Below are 17340 nucleotides of genomic sequence, written 5' to 3' on the forward strand. Positions count from 1 at the left end.
CATTTTCAATCGTATACTCACAATATTTGTTCCCCACACATTTGGTTCACAACTAGATAAAAGGGAGTAATCATAAAAATATACAAGGAATATTGGTTAGCCTACATTTTAGGGTGCCCCTTGGATTATCACCAAGTTCTTTCATTTATGGTAACCTGAGTAGTTGAATCTTATGAAAACCCTATTATGACATCATTGGTTGCATGAATTTGACCAATGGGAAAATATTTGTAAGGGCTTCTTTCTGTGTTGGATGTCAGCTAGGAAGTACACTGCATATTGTGTGCTTTGCATCGTAAAATGTCTGCCGGTGGTAAACTGGGTGTTCAGTGGTATAGAACAAGAGAGAGTAGAAGTTTGTTTTTTGAAGTCGTTGAGGACAGAGGAAAAGAAACTTTGTCAGATGTAATTCAATGGAATTATACATGCTGTGTTTGTACAAAGGAAATGCATATGGTTGAACGTAAATATCGTTCAGATTGCTTTGTCGCAAGAAAGGTTCAAATGCTCACCATATAATGCATTCCATTACAAAGGGAACATGGTTTGAGAAAAGTTTTTTAATGCTATTAAGGAATTTTGTGTGCCACAGACTAAAGACACAAACATTTCTAAATAGGATAAGTGGATATTTCCTTTGTGTAATGTGTAGATGCCTTTCTTTTTTTATGTTATTTCACTGTTTGATTTAAAATGCAGTTTATTGAGATTATATATTTTTTCTTTGGCTGTAATGTAGAATTGGATGCTCCTTTGATTTTTAAGTGAAAATACATCTATGTGTACATGGACAAATTCAAGTCTGTGTGCAATGCCGAGCTTGTGCAATTCTCCGATTTTTTTTTTTTTAAAGTTAAAACAAGTTGATGTGTACATGGGCACTGAGTCTGTGTAATTCTTTGACTTCTTATTTTAGGTTTGCGTAGGAGCGATTCTGCCTTGCTGGCTAATCGCCAAAAAATCGCCAAGGGCACCCTTAAATATATTTTTACTGGAATATTCTTCAGTTTCACAAAATCCTCCAAAAACACCACTCTTGAGGCATGAACACTCTTATGTTAGTAAGTTTAGGATGAGATAACAAAGGACTGATACTTACCTCTCACATGTAATTATTCACATTCTGTTGAGATTCATTTGAAGGCAGCTTTGATTAACTCGGTAACATTAATGAATCCTTTGGAACGAAAGACACAAGCCATGTTTGTGTTCCGAGCATAACCAAAGGCTACACAGCCATTTCAATTGTGAATCCCATATTAATTTCAAACACGATCTTTATTTGTGCAGAACATGTACCTTGAAGCAAAAGGATACCTGCTTCTTCTTCTCTACGAAAACTGGAGGCCAGGGAATCCATTATAGTAACAAAGATTCCATTCGGAAAAGAAAGAAACTAAACCCAACTAATGAGTCTTCGCTCTGGCGGACCCCCCAAAAAAGCCAAAATAAAAGAAAAAAATGTCAAGCAGTATGACTTTAATGGATGTGCTATAAGTTGCATTAACTCAATGACAATATTAAATTCAAAAATATATTTTTATAATTTTTGATATAGCAAATTTAAATATTACATTCAATTCTGGAATAATGAATGAATGTACAAAAAAGTTGCAAATATATGTGTATGCATGTATAAGTCAAAATAAATAAAGAGAAAAATATGCCAAGCAGTATAGCTTTAAAAAAAAAAAAAAAAAAAAAAAAAAAAAAAACCAAATCAGCTAATAAATTAAATAACTTGAATGAAAGATAAATTTATGTTTAAAACTAAAACCCAAATTATGTGCTATAAGCTGCATTAATTCAGTAATATTTATTAAATTAAAATATATATTTTTGGAGTTTCTGATGTTTTAAACCTCTGACCAGCACTAGATTTCACCAAGAAAGCCCAAATTTCTGAAAACTGCCATGAGAAAGAGGTATTTTCTTGACTTTAATGCCCAAATATCCGGTAGTTTATACCTGGATTAATGTAGTTTTAACATATTGCTTTAATTTCTTGAACATGTTTCATTCAAGATGAAAGTATATATTATGTTCTTACCGACATCACAAAAGATTCTCTAGGCCAGAGGGTTAAGCAAATTCAAATACAGTACAAGTCCGAGATCCCAACGCCCAATACCCGGAACGATCTAAAATCCGGACCTCAAAACCACTAACAACTATTTTTTTAAAATGCTTTACGTGTGCGCATTTGATTCCCCCCAGTAGATAAAACATGTAAAGAGTTCTTTCGGAACTAAATAAATACCTCATTATTGAAGAAGCAATGATTTAGTATAAATTTGTGTGATCAATAATTTTGCTCGGTAGCTGCATATCTGCTTGGCATACATCTCAAACCAAAACGTTGTAAGAAACATCATTGATTTTACACCTCCAGATATTTTATATCCCCAACGCCAACCTAGCGAATCATTATTTATTATATTTTGCTTTCATCACTGCATGTTTATCAACAACATGACAACTTGAGTAATGACGCATGCAGTAATGCCCAAACTTTTTTTTTTTTTTTTATATTGGTACAAAGATTATGGTAACCTATTATGTTGATATCCCGCTTAGCAAAGATTACAGATTTAAGTTAAACGCGCTAAGAAATATTGACAAGGAAAAATTTTTTAAAAATTTCTTTTCATGTGCTGAAAATAGATTTTGTCAATGATACTCATAGACCAAAAAATTACATTTAGTGCTATTTGAATTAAAAACAACTGATTTGGAATAATGAATGGATGTACAAAAAAGTTGCAAATATATGTGTATGCGGAGCTTGTATGGTCGCAACACGCGGCAGAATTTAGGGCAGACAAGAGTTTTGGAATTTAGAGAAGCACCGAGCAACAAAATTAAAAGGCAAAAATATTTTTAGAACTTAGGGAAAGCACTGGGATCCAAAATTTAGAACTTAGGGAGGCGCTCGGTAGCAGAATTTAGGACCCGCCGAGATTGCATGAGGCAGTAAGATATCTAGTGTTAGCCCTCGACAAGCCTTAAGTATATGTGGGAATTTATTTATTCAGGATCCAGATAAGTCTTAAGCATGTGCAAGAAATAGACATAAGCATAATAAATAACTAAACTAATACAATTACACTTAATTGTCTCAATGCACAATAGAAGCAAGACAAAATTTAGTGAAACAACATGTCTTTCGTCCCCAATCTTACAATACGTAGCCAATAATGTATAGCAGAAGCCATCAAGCTAGGCTAAAATTATACTTTACTGATTCCAAGGAATTTCAGCTAATAGCAGATTGCACTGTTCCTTAACTTTCTGATTTGATTCAGCTTAATCATTTTTTGTAGGCTGTTTTTAATTACAGCAATTTGATGAAAATTAAAGTTTCAACTTTCGATCATGTCAAAAAGAGTTTTTAATTTTGGAGCTGCAGCAGGATCTATGAAGAGAAAGCATGTTTCGATGCAAATTAACAAAAAGTGAAATTGCTGCAGAAAAAGGATAAAGGTATATTCGTCTCAAAATTATGCGAAGAGTACCGCACTGGAGAGTCTACAGTATATGACACAAGAAAACAGAAAAAGGAACTTTTTGAATATTTTGTGGCTTCTGACACCCCGCTCGCAAAGAATAATAGAAAAATTAATCGTTATGCTAAAAGTGAAGATCGTGACAAAGTGATAATTGAATGGGTCAGACAGCAGTGCAGTGGGGACGCTCCATTGACAGATCAAATGTTAATGGCGCAGGCTAAAATATTTCACTAAGAAATGAGCTTAAAAACTGAGTGCACATATTTGACAGGTTAGTTAGCCAAATTTAAAAATCACCATGGTTATAACGCAATTAAGAATTTCAGATAAAAAAGCTACAGCTGATACTGAAGCTGCTGAACTATTTCCTATGAATTCTTTGAACTTCTTATAAAAGTTATCTCCAGAACAAATTAGCAATGCTGATGAAACTGTTCTTTTCTAGAATATGTACTGCAAAATACCTTGGCAACATCCATAGAAAAGGCTCCAACTTGTGTCAAAGATTCCAAAGAGAAGCTAAAAATACAGCAGGAATGCACAAGTGTAAACTTTTCGTAATCAGAAAAAACACACAATTTTGAGCATTTAAATGAGTAAAAAACTTTCCCATTATGTATCGTGCAAATAAAAGAACACATATGATACAAGTGTTAATAAATGATTCTTTTGAAAGTCATTTCATATTCAAGGTTCGGCAGAATTCGGTTGGTTTACCTGATGATGCAAAAATTGTCCTGATTGTAGACAACTGTTTGGCTCATACTTCACTTAAATTTTAGTTAAAGATAATGTATCTGTATTATTCTTTCCACCAAATTTTATATCAATCATTCAGTTTATAGATATCGGAATAGTGTGCATGTTGAAAGACTCAAAAAGGAGCCCAAATAGTAGTAAAAATTTATTTGAAAAAAAAAATGCTTTTTATTTCTTATGCAGAACATATAAATTTTGATTATAAGGACTATTCATAAAAACAATGAAACATTTTCACAAATAATCATTGTTAAAATAATGCAAAAATACATACCTTTTATTCCAGCCACTGTAATGTATGAAATATTTTACATTTTTATCTTTCACTTGAGATTTCATGCACTATATATATTTAAAAAAAAAAAAAAAAAAAAAAAAAAAGGGAACATTAAAATATCACAGTAATATAAATGAATTTAAAATTAAAATATCATATTAAAAATTGACTTTCATAATGCATAAACGATAATTTTGAGAAGGAAAAACTTTCAAAATTAATCTATTCCATTCACACAAGGCTTGACAAAATAAAACCACACATTACTTTATTTTAGGGTATTAACAAAAATCCATGTAAGTCATCATCCTTATAAAATAGTATTAAAAGAATTGATTAAATTAGCCTAACATGATCAGTCAATTCATGAATGACTAGAGAGTGTACCTCATGCATATAAATACTTCAGTTATGTGCAAGTCAAAAAGAATTTTTTTTCAATATAAAAGTGTTTTAAGAAAATATGTTTATGGTTATTTGAGGTATGGTTAAGCAGTTTATTCAAAATAAGTAATAATAAGCTAGATTAACTATGCTTACTTAATATGCATTGGCTTTGAATAGTTTTTTCTAAGAATAAGCAAAATTGCAGGTTAAAGTGCTCAAGAATACAAATCAAAATACACAGAAATATGTAGATAAATCCCTTGTGCAACAGTTCCCAAAGAAATAAAATGAGAAAAATATCCAGAATTAAATAGCTTTATCCTAATTCAGACTTTTAAGAACAAAATAAGCTTGTGTATATATATTTTATTACTTTTCCATTTTGCCGGCACAAGCAAAAGTCGCCAAAAATGGTACAACAGATGCCAAACGGAATTTCCTCGCTGGTAACCTTTTACGCTTCATTTTCAAAACAAGTTACAGCCATTTCTTACCAGATTGATTGTTTCTTTCAATACTGGCATACAATTACATAGAATTTTAACCAGATAGTTCAATTTTATGCTCTAAGGCCATTCACAGTAATTATGTCAATTAAGATGCAATCACACCGCTCACCCGAAGGCGAAAATACAGTCAAGGGTTAAATTCACCAATTGTAACGAGAATGCACTAGTGAAGTAAAGCACTGTGGTTTCACATAATTTCTGAATAAGCTATTCGTACGAATTGAAATAATTCTTGCATTTAAACTTGTAATCCAAATTAAGATTTAACTTGAAATTAACGTAGGTAATTACTGAGAAAATTAGACTTTTGTAGCGTAGTTTGCATAAGATAGGATCACGTGATATAAACCGGCAAATCAGGATGATGAACCATGAAAGCATAGTAAATTATTAAATTAATATCTTCTTACAAATTTATTGTCTTTATTTATTGGCTTTTTACAAAATTTTAAACGATATTAAAATGGTTATGCCTCCAAAATAAAAAAAATCTGAGAACTAACATTTGTTAACATTTTTTGGCTAATCTTTGGAATATGGTAACAGGTAGTTTGGCGACATTTTGGCAAGGCAATAAAGGTTACTAGCTAGGACTTTAGCATTGTACATGGATGAAGTCAAGAGTGTGCACAATGCCATTTTTGTGCAATTCTGGGATGTTTTTTTAAGTGAAAATATGTCGACGTGTACATGGATGATACCATGTATGTGCAATTCTTAAAAACGCAGCAAGCAGTGGATGATTCTGCACTTTCTCTCAATTTTGCACCTAATCTTCGTCATGATTAAGCACTTTTGTTCCATAAAAGTTCTAGCATAAGCGTAATTCGGCTAGCAGATTGTTAGAAAAAATGCTGAGTAAAAAAAAAAAAAAAAAAAAACATGCCTTTACTTTGTGAAAACAAAATGGTGTTAAAAAAAAAAAAAAAAAACTAGCAGGTTGGTCGCCAAAAAATCACCAAGTTACCATAATCCAAAGATTAATACATTTTTTATGTGTATACTGTATGTTGTCGCCATTAAAGTTTGCTTGACAAGATTTGTGCCAACAAAACTGAAAAGTACTGATATTTTTATAGATTTCTTTTTGTGTAATGTAAATATGACCCGATTAACTTAACCCTCATAATGTATACTGTTGTAAAAAGTAAAAAAAATCACACATTTTCTGTTCAATTGCACTTTGACAATACAAAATCCCTATTTCTTTACTTACATCTTATTAACAGTTTTCACCAGTTTAGTCAACTGTAATTATGAGAAACTGGTGGCCATTTATCCTGATTTACTTTTAATTTTTATATATGTGAATACTTGCAGTTTCTCTTCATTATAATTTTAAAAGACAAAAAAATATTTTTATAATTCTAACAGATAAAGACCATAAAAATGGAGAGGGGCAAGGGAGAGGAAGAAAAGATAAATATTTTACTCAGAATGATGAAAACTTGAATGTATAAAATGTGGAATGAAATAATTAATAGCAGTGACTCTGAAACAGTCTTATCTGATGATAACTGAAAGGAGCTGCTATTTAAGTAATGATATTATAACACATTAAAAAGCAACAATAATAAGAGTGTTCTAAAGAAAAGTCCAGGACTAAAACCAATCACTTTAGGACATTTCTGAAGAAAGTAAAACCTTTCAAAAGTAAACCACAGCAATACAATAGGAAAACAATGAAATGCACAAACATCTACATTAAATATATATATATTTGATTTATAATACCATCCATTTCTATAGAATTCTTAAACAGAAAATAGTTTCATTATGTCCTCAAAACAATCATATATGTTTTACATCTAGATATTAATATAAACCAATTACTTAAAATTCACAAATAAACAAAAACTAAATAACATTACATTATGAAGAAATATAAATATGGAAACGAATACTACAATAGTTAATTTTGTATTCATTGCAAAAAATGTCACTCAAGTATTCATGTAACAAAACACAACACACATGGGAAGGTAAAAAAGTTGACTAAATACAATCTCACGAGGTACATGGTCACAACATACTCTTCATATATCAACCTTATTCACTGCAGAAAGCTTGTAAAATATATTATTCTATGCATATTACATCTACATTTTATGTTAAAATTTGCTTTCTTAAGATATCAAAAGAAATCACATAACTTTAAAAGGAATTACAAAGTTTTATATTTGGATGAAATAGATATTAAAAATACTTCACCTATGAGATTTTACTAGCCAACTCTTTTTAGATTTATTTGCAATACACTTGTTAGCTACCATAACAGAATTATGTTTTGAAATCTACAAAATATTTAATTGTAAAAATTAATCTGAATTTATTATATTTTAATATTTCATCTGTAAGTAATGAAGTTATTAACCTTTCGATTCCAGCTTATTTCCTTATCACTTTCATTCTTATATTGATATTTTTTACACTGAAGACATGAATATTTTAGAAAAAAATTAACAGCTTAATATTCCGCGCAAAAAATATTATATGATGCAATGATCAACTATCACATACCTTAGCTTCATATAAGAGGGGCCCATGGAAACATAAAACCTTTTCACCTATAAAGAAATATTACATGGTATATTTGAAGATATTAAAAATACATTTCACATTGTTATGGTGCAAATACATAAAACAATCCTCATGTATATGTCAAGTAAATTTACACTGTAAGGCAGGAAAAATAATGTTACGGTTCTACCACAAAAATTTTAATTATCATAAAATTCACAAACCATCACTAAAACGAAATTTCGGAGCCATCAGAAAAAAAAAAAACTAACGAATCCGCACTTCACACCAGACCGGTGCAAAAATCTACATAAACCGCTCGAGTTTTGCGCTTTCCAATTCTGCAAACCAAATAAATTACAATTTTAATTTTAAGTAAAAAGGTGTATTAAACATGACTGAAATTTTAAATAAGATTATAAATACTAAAAAGTCATTAGAATCAATGATTAAGTTTAAGTTTTTTTTTTTACCTCATGTGGTATATCATTACTGCATATAAGAACAGCCAAGCCACAGACCAAATCCGAAACTAAATATTTGTGATGCAGCAAGACCTGGACAAAGAATCTCTAAGGGGGCCTGGATGCAGGAAGCGAAGTTGGCATAATTGTAATTAAGAGATTTTGTATTTTGATGTTTACATAACTCGGCATGGTGCATTATTACGATAGTTTAATTAGGAATTTCCGTGAACTCAGTGTATAATGCTCGACCAGAGACCAAGCACATCTAAAAATTCAGAGATTTCTAATGCTGATATTCCTTGTGTGGATCAAAATCCTGTTCCAGGAACTGTTGTTAATCATAAAACTGTAAAAAAAAGCGGGGAATTATTTATTAGGTAAAATGTATCCCGTAACAAATTGCTAGATCTCTAGAGGAATTTTTATTAAGTGTTTGTAGGTTAAAATGTGTCATGCTTTCAGTCTGAATTGTTGATAATATCTATTGTTCCTTGAAAGGAAATGGGGCAATATTTAATAGTTAAGAACAAAATGTTTTGTTTAGGATTTGTTGTTTTATGGTATTTTGAGTAAAATCACTGATATAAAATGCTTGAAAAATCCAAAAAATTTAATATTTGTATTTGTGTCATTTTTGTTACCTGTAATTAAAGAAAAGTGTACGATTGATTTTATATTCTGCTTACATCACTTTTACTGGTAACCTGCACACTGAATATTGAAAGGAAATTATATATGCTTTAATATCGGCAAAAATAATCTGCTAAAATCAGAAGCAATTTTGTTTCTGACATGTACAAAATTTATGTTCTCAGGTCCTCTGCTTCTATTCAGAACAGAAAAATTAATGCCTAAATTTCATTAATGTAATTTTAATGTACTATCAAAGTTATAAACCAATAAACAACAAACAGTTTTACTGTGGGAAAAAAGTGATCCATTGATTGTAAAGAGATTCCCCTAAGGTCTTAATGGTCATAATAATTAATTTTGTCATATGGTTTGGGTGGCAAGAAATAAAGATAAAATTTTATCCAGTTACTTTAAATATTTTACCATTATTAATTTCAATTTAAGGTTAAGCAATATTCACTGCTAATGATGCAAAGTAAAAAAATATTAAGATGCAAAATAAAAAATATTAATCTATAGCATTTATATTTTTTATTTTGCATCATTAGCAGTGAATAACTACTGCTAAAAAAGATTTGGGCTTGTAACAGTCTTTAAGAATTGTTCAAGTTTGAATATTTATATGCTGATTTTTGATGACCATTAAAAATCAATCTGAGAGCAAAAGAATAATTATAATTTCATAAGATGAAAAACCTGTGTTTCTAATTGATAAAAATGTCATGTTCATCAGCATAAAGGTCATTGCTGCCGACTCTCTATGGTAAATCACGAAATCTCCATTAATTTTTGATTAATTATGATGAATTAAAGTGCCTTTCTCAGCAATAAATGAAATTCATTAAATTAGTGAAACTTAAATGAGATAAATTCATTCTACCTATAATGATTTTAAAAGTAATTTTTCTTTTTAAACCATAGTTCATTTGAACAGTATTTTTTCCTTAGTATCTTGTTTGATCTTATTAATTTTCATTTGACCTGAGTTATATTACTCTTCTGAGTTTAATCCTAGTATCTAGTGCACACGGGATTTGGCTACTTTTGGCGACTTTATGATGAGCAGTAAAAACGGGACATATACGATGAGTAGTTAAGATGAGTAGTTAACGGGTCATTCAAAGAAAATATGTTGTTAAACATAGTATATACTATGTATATAGTATATATACTATGTGTATATATACATATACTATGTATGTATAGTATATATATAGATGTTCTTTGGATCATTTTTGGTGTTGGCGATAATTTTCAAAGTCGCGCCAAGGCTGCACCGTAAACTAGGATTTTACCCTCTTCTGTAGATATTTTTAAATTTTTATATGAAGATTCAAATAATGTTTATCATTTAATATTTGCATTTGTTTAATTCAATATATGGTACATTACTAAGTTTATACATACAAATACTATATACATTAATTATTAATTTTATTTTCATTTTAAAATTATTATGGAAGTGTAAGAATAAAAGTGTAAGAAAATTAACAAATGAAATGAGCCGAAGATTATAAAATTTAGTATATAATATTAATTGTTAATATGTTTTATATCAGAACTGAATTATAAATAGTTCAGTGCTTGAACCATGCATTATAATGTGAATTAAAGCCAATTTTTAGTTCTTTTAAAATGGTGTCACCACACGGCTTAAGAAGCCTCTCCTGTTCTTCTGCTTAAGATTTCAAGGTTGCCAGCTATGAAAGGTGTAAATTCAGCACCTACTTACCATTTCAGAGAGTGCTTCCTTTTGAAATGAACCATAATTTATTTTTGGATATACTGTACTGTAGTTGTGTTAGGGTTTTAGAAGTTGAACCTTTTTTCCTTAAAATATGAATTCCAAACTAACATTTCTGTCCAAATGGAGTTTGAAAATTATCTGGAATAATGTATTGAAAAGTTTCAAATAGAAATTATGTTTATTTTTCATTGGCTGTTTATCCTTCAGCCTTAATGGACTATCATATCATTTAATTATGCAATGTAAGTAGAAGTAATAAATGCAAATGTAAATGCTTTGCTCATCATTCTAAAATCAGTAAATAAGTTATATTTTTATGTCATCCCTACAGGATGACATAAAAAATATATTAGAAGATTAGTTCTTTAATTTGGATGTTTCTCCACTCTCAGAAAAGATTAGTTCTTTAATTTGGATGTTTCTCCACTAGCAAGAACTAACTGCTAACTGTGTTTCACAAGGGATCCAAATAAGAACTAGGAAATCCATTATAAAGTAGGATTTTATATAGTTCATCCATAATGAGAAGAGACTTGGCATCACCTGTTAGGAAGAAATGTTTATTTCACTGCAGGGAGAGGTACAGAAAATCTATCCAAAGTTGCAAATGAGTGAATTCCAGTTCCATTGCTATAGAATGTGTAATATTAGTCACAGTTTACCTAAATTAAGATTCTGGTATCATCTGATATTATTGGCATGGCCAAGTCTGTTCTCATGGTGGACAGACTATATTTCTCATATTAAATGCTGTTTTTGATAGAGGCAGTTTTGTTTCTTTTGTAATTACTATCATTTCTAATCATGATATTGTGATTTTCTTTGAAGTCATGTAAGATTGTGCTTTTGATGTATTTACAAAGGAATTTCTAGTACAGTCAAAAGTCGTTAATTCGGACACCCATAATCCGGAATGATCTATAATCCAGACCTCAAAGCTAAAATCTTTTTGCGCATGCGCCGCATTGACACATGCTCATAGGCGTTTTACGCGTGTGCGCAATACATTTACGACTGCGCATATGCGTCTGCGCAAGCGCAGAATACGTTTTCGCGTGCGCGTTTAATGTATAACGAATGGTGTAAGATAAATTATCTAATTATGTATTTCAGTTAATGTTGATGATTGTGTTGTTCCTTAATCTTCCAATTGGACCCGGCTTATTATTTTTTGCAGACTGTAAGAGCAATTTTATAAAAGTAAGCTTGAACTTTCGATTATGTCAAATAGAATTTCCGATGCTGGAGCTCCCAAAGGATCTAGAAAACGAAAGCATGTTTCGATGTCCATCAAACAAAAAACGAAGTGCTACAAAAAATGGATAAAGGTATATCCCTTGTTTATCTAACTGTTCCGAAATCTGTTTATCAATTTCACGCTGCTCTGCGCGGAAGGGGGGGGGACGTTGCCGCGCGCAATGAACTGGAAGTTGATCTGTCAGCACTATCGTTATCTTCAGGGCAGATGTTTTTATTTTATTCCACTTATAATTCCTTAGTAAATGTAGTATTTAATCTCGATGTACTCTGTCTTTGATATGATTTAAATCAAATTCCTCGTCATCATAAATATCACAAATACAAATCAAATAGTTTTCTGGTTGCAATTTTCTAATTTCGGCTATAGGTAAGGTACACATGCACGTGTTGAAAGAAATGTTTAATAAAGTAAACAAATAAATATTAAGCTTCTTTTTTTGTAAATTTTGATACCCTTTAGATCATAATTGCTCATTATTTTATAAATTACGGTTTCATATTTTTAATTTTATAATTTCTGCATGCCATCTTACCAGAGTTAAACTGATGATCTATAATCCGGAATCGCCGAAGTCCCGACGAGTCCGGATTAAAGACTTTTGACTGTATCTAGTTTATATCTTTTGATTACAGGAGCATATGCTATTTGATACAAATTGTAAAAGGATTGCGAACTTATTATAGCCTAATTTCTGTATTTCTTTGATAATAGAACACATTTATTCTTCATCAAATTTTCTCTAAGAAGAGGACTCGTCATAGAATATCGTAAAATCATAAAACTGCATTTTGTTCAGTATTTAAATGAATGACATCCTTTACAACCAGGACACAACATTAGCTATGTATGCAAATGATACAGCAATTCTTGTGCGAAATGCACTTCTTAGCTCAGTAGAACAAGTAAAGTACAAAGTCCGAAGTCCGGACTCGTCAGGACTTCGGCAATTCTGGATTTGGGATTTTTCCAGATATTAGATCATCAGTTTAAATCTAGTAAGATGGCATGTAGAAATTATAAAATTAAAATTATGAAATTGTTATTTAGGAAATAATGAAGTATTTATGACCTAAAGGGTATCAAAATGTAGAGAAAAAAGCTTAATATTTATTTGTTTACCTTATTAAACATTTCTTTCAATGTAAGTTGTTTCGATTTTTGTGCTAAGACTTTCTCTTTAGTTCCGTAGACAGACATAATCAGTGACATTGTGTAATCACATGTATTATTTTATGATAATGTACGACATTATCATAAAATTCACAAATCATCACTAAAATGAAATTTCGGAGCCATCAGAAAAAAAAAAAAAAAAAAAACTAACAAATCTCCACTTCACACCAGACCGGTGCAAAAATCTACATAAACCGCTCGAGTTTTGCGCTTTCCAATTCTGCAAACCCAAATAAATTACAACATTAATTTTAAGTAAAAAGGTGTATTAAATATGACTGAAATTTTAAATAAGATTATAAATACTAAAAAGTTATTAGAATCAATGATTAAGTTTAAGTTTTTTTTTTACCTCATGTGGTATATCATTACTGCATATGAGAACGGCCAAGCCACAGACCAAATCCGAAACTAAATATTTGTGATGCAGCAAGGCCTGGATGGATGCAGGAAGCAAAATTGGCATTATTGTAATTAAGAGATTTTGTATTTTGATATTTACATAACTTGGCATGGTGCATTATTACGATAGTTTAATTAGGAATTTCCGTCAACTCGGTGTATAATGCTCGACCAGAGACCAAGCACATCTAAAAATTCAGAGATTTCTAATGCTGACATTCCTTGTGTGGATCAAAATCCTATTCCAGGAACTGTTGTTAATCATAAAACTGTAAAAAAAGCGGGGAATTATTTATTGTTCAGTATTAATTATTATTGTTCAGTGACATTGTGTAAGTCCTGTAATTGCTGTGTCAAGAATTCTGACTAACTTGTCAATCAAAATTTTTTCAGTTGATCTTTCGATTATGGTAACTTGGCGATTTTTTGGTGAGAATTTGGCGACCATCTCTGCTACAGCAACCCTCTATTTTTTTTTTCTCGCCGCCATTTTGTCTTCACGAAGTAAAGACATGTTTCTTTTCTTTTTATTTATTCAAGTTTTTCCAACAATCTACTAGCCGAATTACACTTATGCTAGAAATTTTATGTAACAAAACTGCTTAATCATGACAAATATTAACTGCAAAATTGGAAAAAAGTGCACAATCGCAAACTCCTTGCGCGTTTTTCAGAATAGCACATACACATAAACCATTTACACGTTGACTTATTTTTACTTAAAAAAAATCTCAGAATTGCACAAAAATGGCATTGCACACACTCTTAACTTTATCCATCTACACTGCTATTTTTGCATAAATTACAAAAATTTGCACGAAAATGCAGAAAAATTTTCTTAATCTTTAAACTTGGTAAAAAGCACATATATGAAATTACCTGATCGCGAAAAAGTATATACCCTTTCCAAGAATGAACATTTCCACGTATAAAATAAATAAAATATCCAAAAGCTTTTACCTCTAAATTATCTATTGTATTATAAACGTCACCAACGAATTTATACGCAAACATTAAAAATAGTTACAAATACTTAGTGTCAAATATTTAAATTATTTCCATACACGTTTACTTCAACTGAAACGTATACCAAATTCCTACAAACATAAAATTCACAAAATAACTATCATTTAATTAAAATATAACTAAACCATGTACACGTCGACTTATTTTTACTCAAAAAAAAAAAAAAAATCCCAGAATTGCACAAAAATGGCATTGCGCACAGTCTTCACTATATCCATGTACACTGCTTTTTTCTCATAAATTAGAAAAATTTCTCGAAAATGCATGAAAATTTTGTGAATCTTTAAATTCGGTAAAAAGGACATATATGAAATTACCTGATCGCGAAAAAGTATATACCCTTTCCAAGGATGGACATTTGCACGTATAAAATAAATAAAATATCCAAAAACTTTTACCTCTAAATTATCTATTATAAATGTCACCAACGAATTTATAACAAAACATTAAAAATTATTACAAATACTTAGTGTCAAATACTTAAATTCTTTCCATGCACATTTACTTCAACTCAAACATATTCCAAAATACTACAAACATATAACTCTCAAAATCACGATCATTAAATTAAAATATAATTAAATTAAAAATCACTACTTAAAATATAAATAAGCACATACATTAAATTAATAAAAATTATCTTACAATCCTAATTACTTTAAACTAAATCAGTGCTAATAACAATTTTCCAATAATACCATATTAATTTATTTACTCCTTACATTTAGAACAATGCATAAAAATAATATCCTCAAATAATTAAAAATACTAACTTACTTAATCTTCTACAGAATCTTGAGTGCATGGCGGATCACAAATCCATTTTCACCAGATTTCTTGCACCGCCATTCAAACTATCTGTAATATCCTTCCTTTCACACAATCTCATTTCATTCCCACATATTGGAGATTAAGCAATTAAGCAATTCTTTTCAATTACACATAAACGTAATAAAAATTTCGGATTTACTTTATATACGGCCATGGGATCCAAATATTAAACAACACTGTTTCACAGAACATAGAATGAAACTACTCCTATAAAGTACAGCAGATATTTTTACAATATACCCCCCTTTGCGATTAAAGAGTAGTGATTGGTCCATTAATGTCACATGACATATCTCATGATCTCTCATTTCCCTCACACAAAATAATGCGTAATCGGAACTTTAAACTTCTCACATTATTCCCAAAGTCCTAGGTAGTAACCTTTATCGCCTCCAAAATGTCGCCAAACTACCTGTTACCATATTCCAAAGATCAGCTATTTTTTCATTTTCAGTAACTTCTCTGTCACTTTCTTCACTATCGGTAGTGGTATTTTCTGGATCTAGAACCATACTAGATTTCTCCATTCATTAATTGAGTGATGATTGAGAAGCATTGTCATCACAATGAAAAACTTTTTTTATATCATCTTCATTTATTACCACTTCTTCCCATTTCTTTACTAAATCTGCTAATTGGAAAATTTCAGCTTTGTTTTGCGGTATCCGAAATCCTTTAAAATTCATGGCTATCATCATCAAATTTAGCTGTTGTTCACTATTCATATTTGGCTATGCATCATGAGCTTGGTGACTAACGACAAGTTGTTCCGTTAAATTTTATCTTGCTTCTATTGTGCACTGAGACAATTAAGCCTGAATTGTATCAGTTTAGTTATTTATTATACTTATGTCTATTTCTTGCACATACTTATCAGAGTTCTGAAGAAATAAATTCCCATATATACTTATTGAGGGGCGGTGCTAAATATCATACTGCCTGATGCTAAATATTTTACTGCCTGATGCAGTCTCTGTGTGTCTAAAATTCTTGACCGGTGCGGCCATACAAGCTCTGGCGCTGCTTCTGGGTTTATGTGAATAATAAATCAGTTTTTCTTAATTCAAATAGCATTAAATGTATTCTTTGGGTCTATGAGTATCAATCATCAACAAAATCTATTTTTAGCATATGGAAAGAAATTTTTCCAAGTCAACATTTTTACATTACTCAAGCTGTCATGTGTTGATGAAAATGCGGTGATGAAAAGAAAGTATAATAAATAATGATTCACCAGGTTGGCGTCAGATCAACAATGTATCTATGTGGAATGTTTCAGTTTGAGATGTGTGCCAAGCAGATATGCAGCAACAGAGCAAAATTGCTGATCGTGCAAAATTATGCTGAAATAATTGTTTCTTCAGTAATAAGGTATTTTATTTAGTGTCAAAGTGAAATTAAGAATCGGGACTCTACAGATGTTTTATTATGTGAGGAAGAGGGGGGAATCAAATGTGCATGCGTAAATCCTATGAGAAAAATGTTGTTGGTGGTTTTGAGGTTCGGATTTTAGTTCATTCTGGATATTGGACGTCCGGACTTCGGACTTTATTGTAGTTTGAAATCACTTAATGCACTGGAGTCATGGCTTTTGGACTAGAAAATATAAATAAATATCAAAAAGTAAGATGCCTTACTTTCACTTGGAAAATTAATACTAATGAAAGTGGCCGAATCTTAATGCGTGATATCTAATTCTCTGAACCAAGCACATCTCTTACCTTGAAGTTATCCTAGATCATCTTACATGGTTGCTTAACCCGTGGGGGTCGATGTAGAGAACTCTGCAAAGCTACTGTCTAGGATCTGTACCTAGGAAGTCTCGGCCACAGGGGTATA

General features: G+C 30.7%; 2 protein-coding genes across 5 annotated transcripts in view; one reads left to right on the top strand and one right to left on the bottom strand.

Moving 5' to 3' along the window:
* LOC118194457 (mortality factor 4-like protein 1) overlaps window positions 1-8295 on the bottom strand; it is a 67710-nt gene extending 59415 nt beyond the window's left edge. Inside the window, exons 1-3 of the mRNA XM_085823761.1 lie at window positions 8186-8295; window positions 7962-8008; window positions 4543-4610 (exon numbers count right to left, since the gene is read on the bottom strand). Of these exons, the coding sequence (XP_085679887.1) occupies window positions 4543-4610; window positions 7962-8008; window positions 8186-8213 (143 nt within the window). The 5' untranslated portion in view covers window positions 8214-8295. The remainder of the gene's footprint in view (window positions 1-4542; window positions 4611-7961; window positions 8009-8185) is intronic.
* A 206-nt stretch (window positions 8296-8501) lies between these two features.
* Window positions 8502-17340, top strand: part of LOC118198784 (serine/threonine-protein kinase 40-like) — a 70899-nt gene continuing 62060 nt past the window's right edge. For 2 of the 4 annotated variants that reach the window (XR_015043034.1, XM_035370554.2), the window contains exon 1: window positions 13681-13941. Coding sequence is in view for 2 of the 4 variants with exons in the window: in XM_035370554.2 (XP_035226445.1) it covers window positions 13808-13941 (134 nt within the window). In the remaining 2 variants the exon portion in view is untranslated. Of the gene's footprint in view, window positions 8806-13680; window positions 13942-17340 lie in introns of those variants that run through there. The other 2 variants (XM_085823763.1, XM_035370552.2) reach the window with 2 other exon arrangements.

The sequence above is a fragment of the Stegodyphus dumicola genome, chromosome 9 (assembly GCF_044657685.1).
Source record: "Stegodyphus dumicola isolate Sdum_Otavi_A_Nest chromosome 9, ASM4465768v1".
NCBI lineage: Eukaryota > Metazoa > Arthropoda > Arachnida > Araneae > Eresidae > Stegodyphus > Stegodyphus dumicola.